This window comes from Pestalotiopsis fici (genome assembly GCF_000516985.1).
Source record: "Pestalotiopsis fici W106-1 unplaced genomic scaffold PFICI_Scf_1, whole genome shotgun sequence".
Lineage (NCBI taxonomy): Eukaryota > Fungi > Ascomycota > Sordariomycetes > Amphisphaeriales > Sporocadaceae > Pestalotiopsis > Pestalotiopsis fici.
The window spans coordinates 507,828-532,351 of record NW_006917091.1 but is presented as its reverse complement, the minus strand read 5'-3'; the positions used below and the strand labels follow the sequence as shown (position 1 = coordinate 532,351).

The 24,524-nt window shown below is 42.6% G+C and overlaps 4 protein-coding genes across 4 annotated transcripts; 3 read left to right on the top strand and 1 right to left on the bottom strand.

Annotated features, from left to right (window-relative positions):
* Positions 1–1,304: 1,304 nt before the first annotated feature.
* Positions 1,305–2,904, top strand: PFICI_00167 (uncharacterized protein; the record flags this gene model as incomplete). The annotated part of the gene is made up of 4 exons (XM_007828748.1): positions 1,305–1,605; positions 1,705–2,137; positions 2,197–2,769; positions 2,859–2,904. The coding sequence occupies 4 exons, from the start codon at positions 1,305–1,307 to the stop codon at positions 2,902–2,904; spliced, it is 1,353 nt and encodes a 450-aa protein (XP_007826939.1).
* Positions 2,905–3,025: 121 nt separating this feature from the next.
* On the bottom strand, positions 3,026–7,057 carry PFICI_00166 (uncharacterized protein; the record flags this gene model as incomplete). Its single annotated transcript, XM_007828747.1, has 1 exon — positions 3,026–7,057. The coding sequence occupies one exon, from the start codon at positions 7,055–7,057 to the stop codon at positions 3,026–3,028; it is 4,032 nt and encodes a 1,343-aa protein (XP_007826938.1).
* A 908-nt stretch (positions 7,058–7,965) lies between these two features.
* On the top strand, positions 7,966–11,743 carry PFICI_00165 (uncharacterized protein; the record flags this gene model as incomplete). Its single annotated transcript, XM_007828746.1, has 2 exons — positions 7,966–10,312; positions 10,410–11,743. The coding sequence occupies 2 exons, from the start codon at positions 7,966–7,968 to the stop codon at positions 11,741–11,743; spliced, it is 3,681 nt and encodes a 1,226-aa protein (XP_007826937.1).
* Positions 11,744–13,154: 1,411 nt separating this feature from the next.
* PFICI_00164 (uncharacterized protein) lies at positions 13,155–16,925 on the top strand (the record flags this gene model as incomplete). The annotated part of the gene is made up of 6 exons (XM_007828745.1): positions 13,155–13,330; positions 13,392–13,683; positions 13,734–14,066; positions 14,125–14,305; positions 14,631–14,820; positions 14,879–16,925. 6 exons carry the CDS (start codon positions 13,155–13,157, stop codon positions 16,923–16,925), a joined length of 3,219 nt encoding a protein of 1,072 aa, XP_007826936.1.
* Between the last annotated feature and the right edge of the window lie 7,599 nt (positions 16,926–24,524).

Here is a 24,524-nt window from a genome sequence, read left to right as displayed (position 1 = left end):
GCCGCCATGAAATGTACGTACGCGGAGTGTTGTCATACGCTCTATTGAATGTACAAGAAATGAATAGACACAAACTTGTTGCTGATAGATCCGTGGAATCGATGTCAGATTCGTTTTGTGGAGAGCTACGTTAATCCGCAAACAGGCTCGTGAGATCCCACTTGACAAAGAAAATGACAAAGAATTGTACTCATTCTTTATGATTTCCAAACATAAATCTTTTCATATTTCCCAGCCCTAATCTTCCAGATGTTGAGAGTGAACAAAGGACCAATTTCAAGCGTGCGAATATACTTGAAATCTGTCTCGGACTCGCTGTCTGATCATGCAATGATTCGACTAAAGCAACATAAGCCACATTGCATCTCCTTTGCGTTTGAAATATCAATCTTTTGCTCGTAATCAAGCAAGTTAGGAAGACTTGAAAAACACGACTTTAGTAACTATAGTGCTAATGAATAATGGAATTTTATTGACAAGCGTCTAGCGAGTGTGATCTGTAGGATTGTTCAGGCTTATGTACTGGGATATCGTAAATCGTCATGTCCTGGTTGGCATCCTTGTTAGGTAGGCTCGATCGACTGCACATTACAGGGTTACACCAAGAGCAATGCTACATAACTTTTACTGGTGTAAGCCTTTGCGAAAACGTTGAGTAGTTCTGCAGCAGTATGGAGTTTTCGGGTACCATTCGATTGGATTGGGGATGTGCATCAAGTATATACGTAACTTATATACACAAGGTTGCTAGTGATTGCCTACCCCAGTTCATGTAGGACTGAACCGAAAACCGATGATCCTCTCGGGACGGATTAATGACACCACAGGGTGGAGTCGTTGCCATTTGAGACTATACCGAGAACGGTTTACAATCTCAGGCTTCCTGCAGGAGAGAGGCGCGGACTTGAACATGGGTCTCAAGTGGAGCCGGCTTATTACGTAGAGGGGAATAAATCCACCATAAAGTGTTGAACAGTCAGGTAGCTGCAGGGTAGACGGGGGGTAGATGCATGTATATATTCTTGTGACTGGTTGATCCGTACAAAACTGCTACATCGGGGATATTTTCTGGTACTCCATATGTATGCAAGGTTCTCACCAGCTGCAGAACAGCTGGTTCTTCCCCCGTAGGGCCATAATTCAACAAACGCGATTGTGCGCGGCCGCGTGCTTCTTTGCTTCTCACTCCTCTGCTTTGCCTATCCCTGACTGGACACGATCAACCTTCTTTCATACGTATCTGTTAGCCGACATCTTCCTGCACGACGACCACACTGTGACAGGACACGGTACCGTGGGGCGCAATGACAGACTCGGGGCTTCGATTTATCACAGTGGCTGGCGGAGAAAAGCCAGATGCGGCGTCGCGCAAAAACATCCGCAGCCATGTCATGGTGGGCAAGAACCGGGGAAAGAAGTTTCCTAATCGGAAGCGAAAGTCCAAAGTACAAACTGCGGCTGAAGATCCGCGCGAGCCCGCGGGGACCTTGTCACGATCTATCATTGCGTCCTTGACCGCAGTTCCACCCAAGTTTGGATCTGCCCTGTCGACGATTCACTTTGCAAATGATGTGCAGCCTAGAGAGGTCGAGATTGTTTTACGATGTAAGTATACAGGCGCATTACCGCCCAAGTGTACATGTCTCTTCTGTTTGAATTTCCAAGAATAATCCCTGACCAAGTGCACTGGCTTGCAAATAACAGTCTGCTCCATCCTGGGGAAATCGAACTCCGAGTTACGGAGATGTATTGAATGGGAGAGACGGCAGCATAATTGGCTGCCAACATTATCATTCGATCCGGCCCTCTTACACGCTTCGATTTTCGTGTCAAGGCGGTATTTTCATACTGTGGCGCCTCGCAACTATTCTACTAACAACCAGGCCGACTTGCCGCATTTGCTGCAGGCTCTTCGCCTATTGCGAGAGAACATTGCCCAGAAGAGCGACGTCATTCCCCTTACCACCGTAATAACGGTCCTTTGTCTCGCTATGGATGCGAATATGATGGGCGACATGAATACTGCCATGAGTCATATGAAGGCTCTCCGCCAGCTGATTGACATGCACGGAGGAGTTGGAGCCATGAGAGCTCACCGTACAATTTGGGACGAAATAACGTTGAACAAATTGATAAGGTAATGCACAATGCTACAAATACTTGCTAGTCGAGACTGGGCTCTAATCAGTGGGGCAGATGCGACATTGCCATCATTCTGGGTGGTGGGTCGAGGAACACGTTCTACGACAGCATAACGGCCAGTGAGCCTTTCACGCCGTACCCCTCCAGAGTCGAGGGACCCCTTGAGATGGGCAGTCCCACGGGGACCGTCTCTGAAGCGATCACGCTCAAGACCCCGGCCACATTCCCTGGCAACAAGCCCGATGAACTGGCTCGCGCGTGGCGAGCAATCTCTGACTTGTGCATGATGATGGATTCTGCATCCGTACAAAAGAAACCGATCCCTTTTCAGATTTTCCTCGACACCATGGCGGCCGTAATCTATCGCCTGCTTGCCATGGATTTCGACCCTAACTCGGCAAGCGAAATTCTGCGGATCGGCCTTCTCATCTTTTCATACAACACTTATATTCAGTGGCAGGTTTTGGGGGTATCATATTCCGCGGTGGCGGCCGAATTCAAGGACTGCTTGATCAACATCGACTCACTGCAATTGGATTCATCTCTTGCGCTCTGGCTCGTCATGGTTGGATCGACAATGATATTCGACGAGACTGATGACTGCTGGCTCAAGCCTTTGCTGCGCAGGTATGTGAAATCATGTGGAATCAAATCTTGGAGCGAGATGCAGTATATTTTAAAGTCAATATTGTGGATTCCACTCTTCCACGACACAGGTGGACAAAGCGCATTTCGCTCAATCATGGAATGATTGGCATGTAGTACGAATGCAAACTCCTCATCGAAACTGTATTTATATCGATAGCAAAGCAGCCGAAATGCAAAATGATTGGGAAGGAACCCGAAATATGTGACCCTCTTTTGCACCTCTCCGCTGTTTCCTTTAATCACTATAGTCGTAATTGCTGGCCTCATCATCATACTCATCGGCCGAGGGGAAATCATCTCCGTCATCGCCATCTGAGTAATTCTCACCACTCGTCTGCTGGCCCTCGTCGTCGTCACTCGACTGCTGATCATAATCTCCATCATCCCCATCAGTCTCGTCGTCGTCAGTACCGTCAGCTTGTTCATCATCTTCGCTGTCTTCGTCATCATCCTCAATATCGGTGGCTTGATCCTCATCGCTTGACCCGTTATCTTCAGAGTCACCGTCGGAATCTGTTTGTTGCTCTTCATTCTCAGAATTGCCGTCGTCACTCTCATTTTCCGAGTTGTCCTCCATGTTTGACTCATTCTCATCGTTCTCATCTTCATCGTCAGTAGCCTCTGGTGTGTCTTGATCAGATTCATCAAAAGCTTCGTCGCCGGTCTCGTGGTCGGCATCGCTGTGATGTTCATCATCAGAAGAATCGCTTTGATTGGACTCCATTTCGTGTTCATGATTGAAGTCGTCAACATCGCTGTCTTCATCAATGACATTGTGTATGTCCGCATCCGACTCATCTTCACGATCAGTGTCCAAATCATCCAAGTTCGCATCCTCTCCAGCAGCCGACGATGGTGCAGAGCTAGGCAATGAGGTGTGATGCACGGAATCAAGCGGCGAGCCGGGCTCGCTATTATGCGGAGACCCTGGCGCACTGTCTGTATCTAGCAAACCGGACGCAGCGGCACCCAGTGCTACCCCGGCGGCAAAGGAAGCAGCCGCAAGACCTGCCTTTCCGGGACCTGCCGTGCTAGTGTCCTGTTGTGCTAAGTTTCCACCTGAAAACTCTCGTTGACTAGGTCCTGGCTCAGATTGACTTGGATCTTTAGTTCCTTGCTCCTGGCCCAATTTTCCAGAATACTCATTCGAATCAATCTTGGAACCGGGAGGTGAATGGTCATTGGGTTTATTTTGGCTTGGACTTTCACTGGTAGTCGATGTTGAAGGTTCGGACAGGCTAGGCTTGGTCTGATCCTTGGAGGGATCACTCTGACTAGGTTTTGCCTCTTCAAACTGGTCTGTTGGCTTCTCTTTAGGCGCAACGCTGTCATCTACGGGCTTCGAAGGATGATTCTGTCCTGCCGGTGTGGGTGCGGTACTGGGGGTACCTGGATAATTGAATGCCTTGTCAATGGCAACTGGTGGACCACCTATCCCACGCGCAGTTGTTTCGCCCAACGCAGCTGTCTGGCCACTGCTCGTCGCACCAGTGTCACCCACTGCAGATGTGCCGGGAGGGTCAGAACCTGCAGGCGGATCTCCAGTTGCGGGGTCGGAACTTCCGGTGCCAACGATGCCGGCATCCGGACGACCCGCATTGGGATCACTCGGCGGCACTTCTCCCGTAGGAGGAGTATCTGCGCTGCCTTCATGTTGTGACTGAGGTCTGTTCGGCTCAGGGCCTTCCGGCTCGGAGATGTCAGGCTGAGGATTCTCACTACCGGAGTGTTGACTGATTATATCGTCGTCAGAAAGCCACCCAGGTTCGTTTTCATCACTATCCAATACTTGCTCTTGAGATAAATAGTTCTCATAATAATCGGACACTGACCAGTCATCCTCTGGTCCCTCGCCTTCCCCAGCTTCGTTGTCAGAGTTCTGAGCGCTGATATCGGATGCATGGGAACCGCCGCCTGGATGACCCTCATGATGACCCTCATGATGACCCTCATGATGAGTTCCATGATGCGCTCCATGATGAGTTCCGTAATGAGTTCCGTGGTGAGCTCCATGGTGACTTCCATGATGGCTTCCATGATGGCCTCCATGGTGGCCTCCATGGTGGCCTGTTATCTTGGAAAAATGTGGTTTGACCGAAGGCATCTTTGGAGGCTTATGTGCTATAGATATGCCGGAGTGGCCCCATTCCGGCTTTTGGAGCTTTGACAACCCTAGATTAATTTTAGGTGGCCGCACCTTGCCGTGGTCATGGCGCAAAGGGGCAGAACCTAACAATGTACTGCGCTCATCTTTAAGCTTGGGCAGTTTTTTCGGTGCCGAGTTATTGGGAGATGATTCTGCGACGGGCTTCTTGAGCTTCTCTCCTGTCTTCTCTGCTTTTCCTGTTTTGGTTTCTGCTTTCGTCCTAGATTTCTCCTGGGTAGTTCCATGTTCGTGGTCTGCCCCTGGAGTTTTGGTCTTGGTCTTGGTAGGCTTGATAGTACCCTTTGACGCCCGGTCATCGCCAGTGGTCGAGGCCCCTATTTTCTGCTTTCGCGCAGGCTTGATGGGCGCAGACTCGGTGATGGACTTGATGAATTGAGTATTGGCTACCACATCTTTCTGCTTCCCATCCTTGGTAGCGCCTAGAAGTTTCATGATTGGATCATTCTTGGGAGGCAGTCCTGGCCCCTGGAGGACCACCTCGCCGCTGCCCTCGCGCTTCTTGGCTTTTGCCAGAAGGCGCATCAAGGGTCCATGGGACTCCATGGCCTTACTATCGCTCAGTGCATCTGCTCGACGTTGATGATCAGCCAATGTCAGATTGACGATGGGACTGTCAAAGGGGATCGGGTCGTATCTTGTCCAATTCTTGGTAAAGGCAGGTTGGACGGGGATTCCTGGAGAAACTACTGAACCAGCAGTAGTAGTAGTAGAAGCTTGCTTGATTGATTTTGTCTTCTCTTTCTTTGTGACCGAGTCGATCTCTGTGTGCTTGATGCCCTGGCTCGAGGTTCTCTTTTTGGCCTGTACCTTGGATTTCTCTGGCAACTGAGGCAACATTGACGTTCCAGCGTCTCCTATGACTCCTACGCTTATCGTAGTGCCTCCCATTGTGGAGACCAGAGGTGCATGAGGCAATTCGATGGAGGAATCTTGTGCGACTTTCAGAGAAGGCTTTCTGGTCTTTGTTGCGGGCAGATTTGCAGTGGCGGGTTGTGGACTAGCCTTTACTCCGCTGTCCCCTTTGAGAGTACCATGAGACGTATCCACATTGACTGATGTGTCGACGTTGGCGGCTGACGAGCTCACCTCGACAGATGACTGCTTGGAGCGTTTGGGCTTCTTGGGTGCGGCCTCGGCGGCAAGATTCGCTATGAGTGGCACCGTCTCGTCGATTGCATTGGCCGCGAGGACCTCCTTCAACTTTGATCCAGACGAAGAGCTTTTCCTCGAGGCCGCCTTTTCAGTTGTTGAAGTCTTTTTTGTAGGCTTTTCCCCTGTTGGCTTCTTCTCCAATACATCCCTGGTCGCTGACTTCTCTTTGGGAACCTTGACGACTGCTAAATCCTCCTTTGGTGCTTTATTGAGAGATGATTTCTCGATTGAAAGCTTCTCAGACGAGGACTTTTCTGGCGTCTCAAACGCCAATAGCCCAATGTTGGGTGCATACTGCACCGGCTGCACTGGTGGCTCCTTGAATAATGACTTGTACGACACACCGACTCGCGATGCAATGGCATGATCAGCCTCGAGCGTCTTGTATGTAAAGAGATGCCATGCTTTGGTCATGTGTAGCTGGTCGATATAGAAGGGCTTCCCTTCATGTACCAGCCACGCCCAAGGCTGCTCGGCACTAGAGATCTGGGAAATGGGCAAAACAATAGCGGGAGTGACGAGTCGAGGTGTAGTGCCGCCAATCTGTTTTCCATGTGCCGGAAACCCTTCGGCGCCTGCCTGGAACATCTTTGGATCAACGTTACTGGACGCCGTGATGTCTGGCCAGACGCCTGGTGGTGGATTGGGAGCTTGAAAGGACGAGGCCTGTGCATTTTCAGACACCGCAGCGAAAAAATGAACTGGAAGATTTGACCAGTAGTTGAATCCATTGGGGATGACCGAGTTCAGACAAGCATCACACAGCCTTTTCGTGTCCAGAAAGCTGATGCAGATTGACGGAGGGGTAAAATGAAAGAATCCAAGACGACTCGGATATCGTCGAGAACTTTGAGAATCTTCGGCGTGATACTTTGGAAAGTGGGAGCAGCCCAACCCTGGGCCGTTGAGATATTGAGAGAGGTACTCTGCTGAACCTGGAGTCGACATTGTGCTTGTGAGTCGGAGATGGCTCTTGCATCTCCTGGTTGATTTTTGCTAGTGGTCTAAAGTCTGTCTTGTTTAGGGGCTCAAGCTGCGAACGTCATTTACTTCTATGTTTGACTCTCAATGGTTCTGTCTTAATGTTGCGTACAATAGCAAATGACCTGATATGGATGCCGACCAAAGCCATGGCCATGACGGCGCGTATAGTCCAGTTTTAGCAATAGGGTCTATTCATAGTCTCCACAGTACCGCAAGTGGAAACTCCAGCGTCTAAGCAGCGCCGTGGGTGGTGGGGTCACAGATTATCTTTGCTGCTCTTATTGGCATAACGTCAGCCACTATGCATGCAGACTCCCACCACAATTAGAACAGCTCACAGTCTTGAGGGATACATGGTGAACAAGTTCCTGCGAGGCTGCAGTCGGCAATTCTCAGCTCGCTGCACATTACCAACTTGGAGATGACTCCGGCGGCCTAGTCGAGGGCCTTCTGGAGTTTCAGCCCCAAGTTCATAATAGAAATGCCAAGAAACTCAAAGCAGAGCTAAAAAAGTGCACTTTCATGCTGAGGGGAGATCATGGAATCCTCCGGGTAATGGCAAGGCTGGGAGAATGGGTATCTTGCAATACCCCAAGTACATCAACAACATTTCCTCTTCAAGCTACCGTAATGATCTCCATGTATCATAACCAAGCCAGCAATTAATAGTTGGTTCAACGCCATTCAGACTTGTCGAGTTGGCTACCGAGTATTCTTCAGAAGTCTTCATGATGATTTCCGTCTTTCCGAATCCAGCAAAACACCAGTTGCCATTGTCCTCAGATCCGAGAAAATCAACTTTCAGCACATCCTCTACTATTAACATGAATTCACCAAGTCCGCCCCAAGGGCAACTCGGCCCGAAAAAAAGAATGTCAATGTTTCGACTCGACAGTCAAGTACGGCGCACCCAGCAAGACGAACATCGAGCGCAAGAACTCATGAATGCACAAAATCCTCATTCGAATAGTGACTTCACGTACAAGGAGGCCACCGCCGTCCTTGAACTTATCGCCGAAGGAACCATCGCAAATGTGACGCCAGGACTAGTTGAAGTCCTGCTCGAAGACTTCGATGCAGACGTCAATCTCAAGAGAAGGAAGAGCAACAGCTTGTGGAAACGCATGTCTGACAAGGACCAAGAAGATATTCGGAGCAAGCTCTTGGAAAAAGCAGCACAAAATTGCTCAAGCGAGATCTTGTTGTTGTTGGCACAATATGCCGACGAAGTAGCCGTGAATCAGGCACTTCCACACGCCATTGCGCAGAACAATCTAAATAAAGTCAGCATTCTTCTCGCCAGAGGCGGCGACGCGACATCCCTATGCTCGCAGTTTGCTCAAGTCCTCGAGTCAGGATCAGATGAAATAATCACCAAGTTGATGAACCGTAACAAAGGTGCTTGTCAAGCATGCCGTGACAAGGGGCTCGTTCGGGCGGCAGAATTGGGTTTCACGACCAAGGCCAGAATACTGCTGGAAAATGGCGCCAATATCATGTTTGGCAATGCTGCTGCACTCTCGGCCGCCGTCCGCCGCGGTTGCGATGATATCGCCTCACCAATCGCGCTCCGTGGAGTGTCAAGCATACCCAAGGAAGTCCTGGACGGGGTTCTTGGCGATGCCTACCAGAAGGGAATGTTGCGAACGGTGGTGTCATGCCTCCAAGCAGGGGCAAAAGGCTCAAGGACAGATGCAACATTGACAGAAGCGGTTCGACATGGCCAGTTTGAACTGGTTAGCAACCTTGTTCAGCACGGGGCTGCCGTCAACCACTCATCAGGTTCTGCTGTCGTTTGTGCAGTAGAAAGTGGTCGGCCAGAGATGCTTCGCACTATTCTGGCTGGCAAACCGAGCCTGGAAAGCATGGCCGCTGCAATGATGCAGTCTGCTAAGCTGGGAAATATCCAGTCTTGTCAACAAATGATTGGCCTACTCCTGGCTGCAGGCTTCCGCGGCGAAGCAACCAGCCTTGTTCTGATTCAAGTCATGGATAAAAAGCAGATTAAAGGCGAAGAGCGCATTCGTCTTGGGCTAGTTCACCTACTTCTCACCAAAGGTAACGCTGATGTCAATCTGCGTGCTGGATGTGCATTGGGCATCGCGGCTGCTGAAGGGTGGATGGGCATCCTTGACGAGCTCCTCCAATCTCGACCTTCTTTCGAGTCTCGAGTTTCTGTCCTTCGATCTGCAATGAAGCTACAGCCCGCTGCACGAAAGCGGGTCGTTGGAAAGATATTTGAAGGTGTGCGAACGGATCAGAAACTCAGAAATCAGGTCAAGGACGCCGCAGTGACATTGGCGGCCAAGTCACTCCACCTGGACGTGCTCACGGAGCTGACGCAATATGGACTCGATGAAGTAACTGTCCAAGCCGGGTTTGATGCTGTTGTATCCACTGGGACAGCATGGATGAGTGCTGCTGGACTTCAAGTTGTGCAGTTTTTCCTAAACAAGGGTGCCTCGGGACAGTCTGTTGAGCATGCCTTTTACGAAGCCGCGACTGTAGCAGAGATGGATGCCTTTGATCTTTTGTCCACGTCGATTACATCGATATCGGTTCTAAACACTGCCTTGACAGGGGTGGCACGGCAGTCGAAGAAGTGGCTGTCTTTAGACGACCGCACCATTTGGCTTGTCGATTCCCTACTCGCGTGGGGAGCGCACGGTGATTGTGTCAATCTGGCATTCCTTGCAGCTCTGAGAGCGTACACGACTGGCGGCGCGTCAACAACTGTACTTGACCTGCTGCTCAAGGTCGGAAAAGCTGATGTCAATTTCCAACATGGCGAGGCTCTGAAGATTGCGGTCCGGAGCGGAGATGTGCCCTTGGTGACGCATCTTGCGTCCAACGGGGCATCCCAAGAGACCATGACCCACGCGTTCTGGGAGACGATAAGCTCGCCGCTGGAGGAGGATACTGCGCTGAAGCTCATCAATGCCCTAGTCTCGGGCAAGGATCGCGTCAGTAAGCCTACTCTGAGTGTAGTGCTGCCGGACCGTTGGCCTCATGTCTTTGAATGTCTAACGGCCCATCCCAACTCTGCAAAGCTCGTCAAGCGTCTTGCTGAGTTGGGTTGTGACATGGATGCAGAAATTGTCACTCAGTTGTACGACGACGTGAAAGAGCGAGCCAATGCACTAAGCTGGGCACTGCGCCCGTGTCGCGGGGTGCCAATCATCTCCACTGAAGCAATCGGGGCACTAATAGACCTAAAAGGTTCGCTACCCCCCCTTCCCCATGCCTAAAACCTTGCACTACATCATGTCGACGTTTTTTTCCTTTTTCCTTTACTGACAGCATATCCCTAATATAGTCAACGTGTGTTTCACTGCACCATTTTCAAAGGCGACTCCCGTCATCCTAGCTGCCAAACATTGCCGAGGAGAGGTTGTCAAGAAGCTGATCAAAGCTGGTGCCGATCCTTCGTTGCGCGACCGTGATAACAGGGCAGCCATTTTCCATGCTTCCAGTGCCGGAGACTTGGAAAGCGTCAAGGTCCTACTCAAGTCCAAATACCGGCCGAACGATGGAAGTCTACACGAAGCGGCCAGGAACCTGCATAGCGACGTGGTCGCAGCGCTTATCAAGGGCGAGTACGATGTCAACTTTCCCAGCAGTAGACTAGAGCACGAAGGGCGCACTCCATTACAGGAGCTGGCGTATCGCTGCAGAGGCGTCGACAGAATCCAGGACACTGAAGAGACCATCATGGCACTGAAGAAGGGCAAGGCTGATGCGCTAAAGAAGTGGCATGGCAAGACTTGTTTATTCCTGGCCCTCGACAATGAGTATCCTCTAGAGGTAACCCGAGCGTTGCTGGACATGATCATGTGGGACTACATGGACAGCCTTGATAATGTGCTCGCTACCACCGACGCGCACACGGGCGTCACATTCTTCAGATCTGCCACCAAGTATCTGACCGACTACAAAGAAAACTCGAAACAAACCTTTCAATTGCTGCAACTCCTCCAGACCAAGGGCTGTGTTGACCGCTACTATGCGCAATTCGGAGCAATGCAGCCGCCAAATGCCGTTGGCTTTCCGGAAGACATTGCCAAGGAAGAAAAACGTTACCGCGCAGAGGTCGAAAAGACCCGGAAGAGCGAGGCAGAGCATCAGGAGAAGCTGCGTCGCATCCAAGAGGAGTCGCACCTGAAGCTCACCATTGACGAGTCCAAGCACGAAGCCTGGAAGAACCACGAGTATCAAAAGGCCATTCACAAGGTCGGGTCATCGGCGATTGTGCACGAGAACGAGCTGCACCAGAAGGCGCAACTCACCGAGCAGCAGCGGTTGGCCACGGCGCAGAAGCATGCCCTCATGGAGCAGGACCGCCATAATCTGGAGATTCACAAGCAGCGGACCGCCGCCATTAGCCAGATGAAGATTGCCGGTGAGCAACAGATCAAGCTCAACTACGCACAGCGCACTGCCGACCAAAAGATGGAAGCCCAAAAGAATCAACTCTACTATGCTAAGAAGGCAGATACGCAAAGGATTGCGGCCCAAAATGCCCAGAACAATCTCAAGAAGCAGGCCAACCAGCAACAGATTGCGACCCAACATGCACAGAACAATCTCAAGAAGCAGGCCAACAAGGAACAGATTGCGATGAAGAAGAAGTTGCAGGCGATGAAACATTGATAAGTGGCCACTCAAAGTGGAACTTAATGGTAATTGTTGAAGAGAGCATTCCAAAGTAGATAGATTAGGTACTATCGCATACGTCTGGTTATTTTTCTATTGTACATATTTCTTCATTTCAGTAGTTTTAATAGCCTTTGATTCGATTTCATGTACACCATTTTTTATATCATATAAAGCAGGAAACACGCATTACAAAATCCTATACAAAGTGGAGACGACACTTTTGCCATGACATGATGTTGCCCTTGAGATCTGAGTGTTCTTTCGCACTGCCCCATGAGATAGATCTGCCCATTACAGATGTTTTAGAGCCCCTTGATAATTTGGTGGCGTTTTGGGCCTGTGTTGGGGGCTATTAATTCCAAGCGAGGTATGCTGTGGATCTCGTCTAGACATTTGGGGAGGATGTTCTGACCAAAGACATGCACCATAAGCTGCAGCCTCGTCTCGATGGGTGCTACGGGATAGTCTTGGAGGCTATCTCCTGCGGCGCAGACGACGGCCCCAAGCTCAGGGGTATTATCGCCGAGGTCTGCTTATAATATTCTCGGCCGGAGTTATTACAGGAGTGGCCATTGAAAGCTTAATTTGTGATATGACACAGATTGTACCGGGATAAATTTGCACTTCCTGCATTTAGATACCAACGTCAAGGGGAGGGTTGAAAAGTGTGGCCCCAATTATAGTTTTTTTCACATGCTCAGGTCCAGATATCAGTCCTGCATACCTGTTTCGAGAATGTTGATGCATGAACGTGCATATTCAAGCAAGGCTTTGAGGTCCATGATGTCCAGCAAGATATCCCGACAATTGGGATTCGCCAATCGTCCGGTGCGGCCGGGCCAGCCAGGATTGAATTGGTGCTCAGCCTCGACGTCCAAGTGGTGGTTTATGCATCTAGAAAAGCCACTGCTTCAGCTGAGCACCCCTTTTTGACCACCCCAGTGCATGGGGTCAAGACACGGAGCTCCCTGATCGGGCGGGAATACCCCCAAGTTCATGATTACGCAATTGGGGTTGCGCTCTTCTTGGTTTAGCGGTAGACGCCTTGGAACTTTCGCCCGCATAAGCGATCCGACCAGATGAGTTTCCATTGGTCGGAAAATTTTAGGACTGACCATGCAGTAAGAATATTGGTTTGTCTGATCCTCCGAGGTACATGATGAGAAAGTAGCTCTTCCTGGTTGCTCAGTGCTCAGCCTTATTGGAATTCTCACCATGGGCGAAGGTGTGACAGCCTAGAAAGGTTGTGTAAACCCAAATCATAGTTGCCATTAAGGATTCCCGTGAGAGACAATATAGAATTGAATATATACATAATCCATACCTAAAAAATCTCCAAGTGCAACCAAAATTCATGCAGTCTTGCGTCGTGCTTGTTTCAACTCAGTGAACTCCAACCTCAGACATGGCAACGATCGAAGCCACAGGAACTGTGCCTACAATGGCTACCAAATCACCTACAGGCGACGACAAAATTCCTTCCGCAAAAGTCGTTAACAAGGCGACACCTAAGACCAGCAGAAGAGGCTATGGGCTGAAAGTCTTGGTCGAGCCAAAGGACACAGACGATATAGACATTGAGTAAGTCGAAGCCAGTGCAGAGTTGCTTTATTACTTCGACTGCTAAACAGGAAATTGCCAGTATCGTAGCAGTCCACGGAATCGGCGAAGCCAAGCCAGAAGACGCATGGGTTCACCCAGATACCAAAGTCAACTGGCTGAGCGACCCAACCATGCTTCCTGATGCTCTCCCCAAAGCACGCATCCTTACATATAATTACGTCTCTTACTGGTACGGAGATGATGCAGTCAAGCAAAAGGTTGACACTGTCGCTGGGAAGATGTTAAATGCATTGGACGGAAAGCGGACAACTTGTGCTCAACGTCCTATACTGTTCATTGGTCACTGTTTCGGAGGCCTGGTAATTCAAGAGGTATGTTTTCTCGACGAGAGCCAACGAGAAACTGTATTGATGCATCACAGGCCTACAATATTGCAAACTCGCACCGTGAAGACCACCCAAGAGTGGCCAATTGTATCGCGGGTGTGGTATTTCTGGGCACTCCGCATGCCGGTATCCAGGATAGCGCCGCATTTAGCACACTGGGACAACTGTACCAGGGCATTGCACAGTCACAGCTCCCCATTGAGGATCATGCACTGCAGACCATGGCTCAAGATAATGACGTTCTTGTCAGAACCGTGCACACTTTCACTAGAAGCATCACCAACCAGGCAAGCAATGTTAATGCTACCAAGCTTTTCTGCTTCTTTGAAACTCAAACTAAAGTTATCGAGACAAACGGTGAAAAAGTGGTAAGTTAATCCTGTATCTTCTGTCGAGGAAGTCAATTATGCTAACCCTCGATCACAGAAGTTCCTCGTCCATGAGTCCACCACGACCTTGAGTGGTCATGAGAAAGAAGGCCTCCATCTTGATCACTTTGGTCTAAACAAGTTTGAGGCGCCCGACGACGACTGCTTCGAAGTTGTCAAGAACCGGCTGGTCAAGATTGCCAGCAATATTCAGAGGATGACTGACAGTCCCAGAGCGGGTAAGATGAACCCCCGTCGATACTGATGTTGGGATGAGATGGAGTATATAGGCCGGGGTGGCTCGACGTTTGGTTCGTCACTCTGCATCTCTTGCGGTAGACTCATGACCACATGAGTTGACGTAATAGAGCATCTGAGACTAACCACCTGAGACACTGGCGGATGCGAGGAGCTGTTTGTTATTATAGCAGAGGTGGAACATGTCGCGCTTGTCCCAGAGTCTTGTAATTTTACCTGCTCCACATCGTTTATATAGCCCACCCTCTTCTACATTAACACTGATGAGTTGTTTACACAAAATTCTAACCATCAAATTTCTCGCAGAACGATCGCCTCGCAATGCATTCTCGCCTCCGCAGTCTCCAGCTTCTCCGAGGAGACACCACATTCCATCGCTAGCTGCCCCAATTGCCCGAGAAGCCTACTTTGCAAAGAGAAACAAAATCCTCGATGTCGTGGACGAAAGATTCCATGCGTCAATGAATGTAGCATTGGTTGGCGAGTCTGGTAACGGGTGAGTGCACAAGATGTTACACTTTTGTGCCATTACATACTGACCAGCCCACGTTCAGAAAGACGCATGTCGCGGTAGAATATGCCCACAAGTTTCATGAACAACACCCCGATGCATCCGTACACTGGGTCAATGCCGGTAGTGCATCACAGTTCGAGCTCTCATTCAAACGAATCGGCGAAAACCTGCATCTGAGCAAGAAAAGTCTAGACAATGAAGACGTGCTCGAACTTGTGTATGACACTATGCGCCAAGATGTTGGAGGGCAATGGCTCATGGTGTTGGATGGATTGGATGACAAGAGCCGGCTCGTCGTGAAAGACGAAAAGGGGGTCGAGCGATGTCTTTTGGATTTCATTCCAAAATCTCACCGGGCTCGGATCTTGACTACCACTCGATCAAAGTCGTTGGCCATGACAATGGTGGCCAAGAAAGTTGAATGCGTCCTCGACATCCAAACACTGCCCGAGGGTGATGCGTCCTATCTCTTGTATGGAAAAGAGATTACCGACGAAGCCAAGAAGAAAGCTGCCGCCGATGTCTCAAAAAGGCTTGGAGGGTCGGCGGGGTTGCTCGTGTTAGCGCACACCTACAGAAAAGCCACACGCGCATCGTGGAAGCCGAGAAACTATTTGGACACCATTCGCGGGTCTGCTGAAGCCAAAGATGGCGATGACCCTGCACTGAGAGCATGGGAACCCATCTATCAAATCATCAAGGAAAAGAATCCAAATGCAGCACAGTTGCTACTCTTTATGGGTTCATTGGATGTTCAGAGCATCTCTACTGTCCTTTTTGAAAGACAGGAGCTTCGCCATATTGAGCAGCTGGTCGACTACGGCATGGTCGAACCATCCACTGACCGGAGGCTCTACACCGTCACACCTCTTATACGTCGGTGTGTGCAGACGTGGTTGGTAAAGACCAACGAGCAGGATGATATTAGAGAGCATTCCCTCTCCATCATGTGCGAAAAGTTTCCCATGGACGACGGCAATACAGCCGACCTCTTACTGCCATGCGCTCTTGTCGTTCTGGAATTTGAACCCAAGTCAGCGGAAGCAAAGCGCAATATGGCAACATTGTTGTTCAGAGTTGGTCAGCACCATGTGCGACTCAGGCGAAGACAAATGGCGCTTGATTATTTGAAAAGTTGCATATCGCTACAGGAAAGTGATCGAGAGAGTAAACCTGAAGCGAAAGAAGCAACGAAGCGCGCTATAGCCGAGGTTCAAGCCCAAGGGAAACAACTAGTCGAACAATCAAAAGCGCAACCACCGAAGAAACGTGAGGACGTTCAAATCGACAAGGCCAGGGCCGAACTGCGTGATCTTGAAAACCATCTAGGCAAGGATCACTACGAAGTAGTGCGAAAAGCTAGCGACCTCGCCAATCTACAGGTACTGCGCGGAAGCAAGCGTGACCATGACGAGGCTATAGGGCTTTACCAGCGGGAAACACAGTATTACAAGGACTCGAAATTTGAGGTTCCCATGGATACAGCTCGAAATCAGTACAACCTCGCTCTGGCGCATGAGAACAGCGGTCAACTGGACAAGGCCATGTCGCTGTATCAATCCGCATCAGAGATCACCGAGCGTCACCTGGGCCCCAGTCATCCACAGCTGCTGCGGTCCTATGGCAACATGGCATCGCTTTATGGCAAGCAAGGTCAAATGGAGCAAGCTGAGAGGATACTTGCCGTAGTCCTGCAGAACCAACGAAAGAGTCTAGGAGAAGATCATCCCGAGACTCTCGACACTCGGAGGAATGTGGCCATGGTACTTGAAGGGAAGGGCCAGATCAAAGCCGCCAAAGGCGAACTCGAAAAGATTCTAGCATCACAAATGCGCTTGCGAGATGAGCCCGCCATGCTGCGGACATCGTGCAGCATTGCCACAAACTATAGACTGCGCGGAAGGTTCAAGGAAGCTCGGGAATGGCTTGAGTCAACCTTGGCGGTACAGGAGAAGCTGCTAGGCAAGACTCATCATGATACCGCAACAACACGAGTGATGCTGAAAGAGTTGGCCGCAGTTGAAAAGACAAATGGCGTCCCGAATGAGGAAAAGAGTCTGGCATTAGTGCAACAGGACGTCAGATAAGGAAACGTAAGATATGTGGGACCCGGCGGGATGTTTTGTATAGGAGTATCATTACATACGGTAGGCAAACGGAGTGGAATGTATTGTAAGCAAACAACAAAGGATTAGATTGAGTTTGAGTGGATATAGAGTTGCGGCTGTGAATTGCTCTGTTAAGATCCTAATTGGAAAGGCACGACGCTGCCGTCGATCTTCAAATTGGCCGTTGGTGCTTGGCTCTAATTTGAGCAGCCTAGGACGACATTTTCTGAGGCCACAATAAGACCCAACTCGGTTACAGCAGACCCCGCAACAATGACACGGAACGCATTCATTCAAGAGGCGAGCAGTCGACATAAATTAAGAATCAGCGTTGTACCAGTGTCCAGCCATTGTCACCGACACTGATTTAGGTCAGACGGCGCACCGCGCAACAAAACTACCTCCTGCTGGCATATGTAACATAAGCGTCGCAAATTGATTACCGAGATCAGTCAATGAGACAGTTTGCTTTGAGTCACAACATCTTAGATCAATGATGTAAGGAAACTACATATATTGCGCTCAATACCAAGTCCAGAGAGACATTACCCACCATTTCAACTCTCATCTCCATAGAGCTTGAGTCTCTCCTTATCGACGTTCGCAGCTCCAGCTGCTGCTCCACTACATCTTTGATTATCTGGTCCCAAGAGCACCATTTGATCCCCAGATCCAATTCCGCCTTTCTGCTGCCTGTTCTCGCAAAATGAACCTCGACAACAGGTTGGATTGGAGTGCCGAGACCCGGCCGATTCTTTTGCATAATCTTGGTAATGTCCCGCCAGCTGCGACCATTGCCAGAGAGCACATATGACCCAGTCACAATTGAGTCGGACAGAATCCCGGCGTGCGCTTCCGGCGGAGGCAGGTAGCTTGAAGCATCCAATGGACCTGGCACGGTCCAAATTCTTGGTAGCTTCAACCCCCCCCNCCCGCCCGGCATATCAAAACCCGCATGAGACAATTGTTGTGGAATAATTGTCTGCTACACTTGACATACTTTCTTAGCTTGACGACGGAGGCTGACGCAGAAAAGATCGAAAAGAGTGAATACCGCGACATGAGCCGTGCCGACGCATTAACGTATATACTCGAACTTGCAGACGTAAACCGTTTGATAGAGCTCGGCCTCAACCGGACTGGTCTGATTGATGTGGGGGTGCTGGAGATGCCCACTAAAAGTGGCTATGGAGGCTTAGCTTAGAGTGGCTTTATAAATCCCTTCGGGACTTATAAGCCTTTATTTTTCGTTGCATTTAGCATATAAGACCATAATCTATCGTTTTTTTAATTAAAATTATTTTTATATATTTTAAGATTTTATATGCTATTTAATTAAAAACCATATAAAGGCCACAGCTTTACGGCTATCCGTTTTAAGTAGGGGTTAGTTTGGTTTAGTTTTTATTCTTTATCTTAAATAATGCTTAGCTATAGGATCAAACCTTTCGCATATTAATACGATTATATTTATACGCCGACGATACGATTACGCACGATAATTTTTTATAAAGCATTTTTAGTAAAATAAATTTAATTAAAATAATAAAAATATTTTTTCGTAAAAATAAGGAGAACCCCGATAATTTGCCTTTTTAGCCTAAACGGAAATGCTAAAAATTTATCGATATTTAGCTAATTACGGTAAAAAAAAGCCTTTATTTTTTTTATGCGTACGGAATAGCTAGATCGGCGTAATATAGTTATAAGCCTAATTATATTAAGCCGTAGTTATTTAGTTATTAGTATATTAATAATATTTTTATTATTAATACGGTATTTTTAATATATAGCATTTTAATTATTTTTATCCGCAAAAAAAAAAGGATATAGGTTATCCGGTTATCGCATAATTAATTTATATCGCTTAAATATCGGTATTTTAGATTTATTTATGCGATATACGACGAGTTTTATTATTTTAGCTTAATATTTATTAAATACGAATATTACTAAGATTTTATAAAATATATTTACTAAATACGAAAGGGAAAATTAATTAAATAATTACCGATTTTAAAAATAAGGCTTAGGATTATACGGTTTAACCGGTATTTTTAGTTTAATATTTAATTTTATTATTAAACGAAAATATTATTAAAAAACTAAATATAATTATTAAATATAAATTAAAGGCTAATAAATTAATTAACGATAACCGAAAAAAGCTTAAAAATTATAAAATTAAATAATTAATTTCGGCAATTGCTTTAAATATATTCCGGAAATATAACCCTAAATAGGATAAAAAGCTAATTATAAATATTAATATTAAATATATAATAATTATACGATAAAAAAAAATTAGATTTAATCCGCGATATTATTTTTATAATTATTTTAATTAATCTTAAATTATATTTTATTTCCTATTTTTATTTAATTTATTAAATTAAGTATTCGCTATATTAAATTTTAATATCGATCCTTTTAATAAAGAGCCTATTATTTCGGCTACCTTTTTAAATAGTATTAATAATATATTTAAAATCTAGCGATTATATAATTAACGTTAATTTATTCTTTAAACCCTTTTTTTTATTTAAATCCCTATTTATTATATTCCGATTATTCGGATATATATAATTACTTTTAGGGTTAACGAATATTCTAAATTTAAATTTAATAGCAAAAAGGCAATATCTTTTTTTAAAAGTATAAAAAAATTATTTAACTCCTATATTATAACTAATTAAAATATATTAAAAAAGCTGCTTTATTAAAGCGTTAGTAAAGTTATAAAGGATTATATACGAATAGCTATTAATAAATATAAAATTTAATTCGAAACTAAAACTAAAATTAAAATAACTTTTCGTATTAGAAATACTAAGCAAAAACGTATTTTAAAAAACCGACTTCGCGATTTAAAACGCGGTAATCCTATTAAAAATCTTATAGCAATATATAGCTATTATTTTAATTATAAAGTGTAACGACTATATTACGGGTTTCTAGAATAAACCTAAAGTATAAAAGGTATTGGGGTTTATGCTAATAGGGAACGGTAGTTTTAAAAAAAGGTATTAAGTAATAAGTATTTAAAGGTAAAGGTAATAGAATTAATTTATAAATATAGTCGTTAAAGCGTATTAAATGCTTTATTTATAGGTAAAATAAATGCTTAGATTAATTATTAAAATAATAATTATTTATATAGGAAATTTTTTTATAATATATATTTATTTATTCCTTTACTAATATTCCTTAAATTATAATACTAAGCCGATTTTATAGTTTTAGAATTAATAAAATTTAATAATCCTAATAATTTAACCGTTTAAATTATTGCTAAAATTATAATTTTATTAAGCAGCTAGCTAGCAGCTATTAAGGATAATAGTTTTTATTTTAATTTATTCCCGGCTTTCGATGCTAAGCCTTTCCCTTTTTTTTTAAACGCTAATATATTTATTTATTTTTATATAAAAATATATATTTATAATATTAGCTCTTTTTTTTATATCTTTTATCTTTAAAAGATTTTTAGGCTATTTAAATAGGTCGTGGTGCCTACGTGCCGTAATTATTTTATTTCCTTTTTTTATCGTTCTTTTTTGCTTTATTTATAATATATGCTTATTATATTAGAATTTTTATCGGAAATAACGAAAAAACGAAAAGCTTATAAACAAATTAAGCTTTTTAATTTTATTAAATTAAACGGTCGTATTATAAATATGCCGTATACGCTTTGCTTTAAAAATAAGCGTTTTTGCCGAATAACGGACGAAAAATCGATTCGTTATTTAAAATATATCGCGTATTTTTTTCGGAAGTATAATAGTATTTTAGTAGCTTTTACGCTTCGGAAGGTTTTAGATTAATAGCGGAAATTAAAAACCAAAAAAAAAAAGCGAATAATAGCCTTTTAGAATTTTACGAAAAAATAGCTAAGCTTTAATTTTTTTTAGCGGCTATTATTAATCGGTTATTTCGGATTCGGAAAATTAAAGCACGAATAAAGGCTTATAATTCCGAATTATTCGCTTATAATATAAAGGAATTAAATAAGGAAAATAGGGTTTTTTTTGCTTTTAAAAATTACAAATATTTCGTAATAAACGATTTTTAATTATTAGGTATCCCTAATAAGCCTAATTAATCGGTATTTAGTTTCGGAAATAACTTTATAAATTTCGGTCCTTTTATCGAAGCTAAAAATATTAGTTAAAAGCGATATAATTTTTAATATGCTTTTTAGGTTCCTAAGTATTTTTTTTAGGTAAGTAATTTTTTTATTTAACGTAAAATTAATATTTGCGTCCGATTTTTTTATAGTCGATAATTTTTTTAATAATATATTTTTGCTAATTTAGTTTTATTTTTAGTATTTCGTCGATTTTAGCGTTTTTTAGTGCTAATTCGAGTAATAAAATATAAAAGGTTTTATGGTTTTTTATAATTTTTTATAGCTTAAATCGGTAATTAATATTCGAAATTTTTTTATCGATTTTAAATAATCCGAGTTTTTTAAAATCGAATTTATCGCTTAATCGTTTCGTTTTAATATTTTTGCGTAAAAAATAAATTTTATCCTTTTTTTTAAAAATTAATTTTTTAATTTTTTTTATCGTATTAAAGTTTTATTTTTTATTAAATAATAATAAAGGTTTTTTAGAATTCTGCTTATAGATTTTTAAATTATTTAATGCGTAAAATAGCGTATAATATAAGTTTTTTTTTTTAGTGGTTTTTTGGTAATATCGGGTTTATATCCGTAATTAGCGTAGAATAGTGATATTTTAGTGGGTTTTCGTATTATATTATTATATGCGAATTATACAAGTGGTAATAATATAACTTAATTATTTTATTCGTAATTAACGTAGCATTTAAGGTATTTTTCGAGTATTTAATTTGCTCGTTTTATTTATCCGTTAATTTGCGGATAAAAAGCTATTAAAAGCTTATAATTGCACCTTAGCTAATTAATAAGTAATTTCCAGAATTTTAATATAAAGAATTTATTTCGATTTAAAATGATTTTGTTTAGTAATTTATGCTAATTAGCTATCGTCCGAAAAAACGTATAAGCTAGATTTTTTGCGTTATTGGCTTTTTTATATAGGAGGAAATAAGCGTATTTTGTGAATCGTTTTATAAATATTAGGATATTATCGTAAAAAATTCTAATTAAAGGTTTTTTTAAAAGCGGTAATTTTATAATAAAATTTAATACTATAGATTTTTATATTTTATTTGGCGGTAGTATAAGTTATAGTTTTTTATATTATTTATATTATGCTAATTTTGCTTTATTATATAAATTATATTTTTTTATAATATTGCTGATTATTTATCGGAAATTCGGGTAATCGAATTTTTGCTAGATTCGTTTAAAAGTTTTAAAGACTTTTTAATATCCGTAAATTAGTAATTTATAATAATTTTTAATAAGGTTTTTTCGGAGTTTATCCGGTATTTAAAATTTGCTATTATATTTAACGATATCTTCGAATTTTTTTATTTTTAATATTAGGTTATAAAATAGATTTTGGAGTAGTGGTCGTGCTGTATTAATAACTTTTTTTGTTTAATTTTCGTCGCTAATAATTTTTGTAATTGCGTATAGGGTTACGGTTAGTATTAAGTTTTTATCGGCGTTTATCGAAAGAATGGTGTTAGTTTTTTTTAGTATTTCCTAAAAATGGTCCGGTTTTCGGCTAAAAGCGTCGGCTTTACCGTTTTTTAATTTTTTGCGGTAAATAATTTTAAAATTAAAATTTGCTAAGAATTTTGCCTATTTAATTTATCGCTTATTAAATTTTTTATTAATAATAAATAAAGCTAGATTTTCATAATTGGTATAAATTTTAATTTAGTATTTAATTCCGCTAAAATAGTGTTTTTATTTTTAAAATGCTTCGATAATAGCTATAAATTTTTTATTATAAATTTAGTAATTTAGTTATTTTTTCGTAAATTTTTTGCTATAAAACGTAATTAGGTATAATTTTTCGTTATTATCTTTTTATATAAATTATCCGCTTATAGCATAATTTAAAATATCTATTTTAATTTTAAATTCCCGTTTTAGGTTTATTATATATATTATAGGTTTATCCGTAATTCGTTTTTTAACTGCTTCGAAGGTTTCCTGCGCTTCGGGTATTTAATCGAAAAATATATCCTTTTTTATTAAATGCGTAAGCGGTGCGGCGATACCTCCGAATTTTTAAACGAATATTCGGTAAAAGTTTACGAATCCTAAAAAGGATTTGATTTTTATTACCAAAATCGGGGTAGGCTAATTTTTTATTATTAAGATTTTAGATAATTCTATTTTAATTTTTCCGGGGGATATTATATATTTTACGAAAGTAATTTTTTTTTTATAAAATTCGCTTTTTTTTAGGTTAATTAGCAGGTTTATATTTTATAGCTTTTATAACACTATTTTAATATATTATTAATATTCGTTAAAATTTTTAAAATAAATAAATATATCGTTAAGGTATATTATTACGAATTTATCGAGGTATTCTTTTAAAACGTCGTTAATTATATTTTAAAAGCTTGCTAATGTATTAATTAATCCGAAAGGCATAATTTTATATTTAAAATATTTATATTTATAACAAAAAGCGGTTTTCTATTTTTCTCCTTTTTTAATTTATATTAAGCCGTACGCGTTAGGCAAATCTAAGGCCGTAAATTATTAAGCTCCGTATAATTTATTACGTAGGTTTTTAATTAAAAATAAAAGGTATCGATTTTTAATCGTAATATCGTTAAGCTTGCGGTAATCGATGCAAAGTTTTTATTTAGGTTTTCCGTTTTTATTTTTTTTAGGTACAAAAAATATTAAATATCCTACGGGCGAAATAAATTCCGTAATTTATCTTTTTTATAATATATCCGCTAGGTATTCCTTTAATGCCTTTTCGTACTAAAATTTTATTAGGTACATTAGCATAAAATATAGCTTTTTCCTTTCCTAAAAAGGTATTTTATAGTTATATTTTATATATTTTAATAATTTTATTTTTAATATTTTATTAAATAGGTCGCTAAACTCCTAGTATTTTTTTAATATTTTAGTTTTAAATTTCGGCTTAATATATTTGGTTATAAAATAAAATTTAAATATTTTAGGGTTGCTTAAAGGCTTATTTTAGCGCTTTTTAAAGGCTAATTTTTTTCCTAATATATTTTATTAAAATTGGCCGGTATTTTAGTTAATTTTGGGGTTATTCGCTCGTAATTAGGGTATCCTTAGGATAATATCGTAATCCGTGATTTTTGTAATATCGCATTTAAGTCCTTTTTCGTGGTTTTAAATATAAATTTAAATATACGCAATTTTTATATTTATTATTCCGTTTCCGTACGATATAGGTTTTTTATTAATAATATTAAATGCGTAAAGCGTTTTTTTTGCTTTTATAATATTTATAAAGCGTTAACGATTACTAATAAAATAAAATTTCCTTAAGCTCCCGTATTTATTAAAGCTCGTATTTTTTAGTTTATAATTTTAATTTAAATCGTAAAATATTTATTAATATTAATGCTGCTTATAGCATATATGGACTTTTTAGTCGGGGTTTATTTTTATCGCTTTAGAAATGCCCG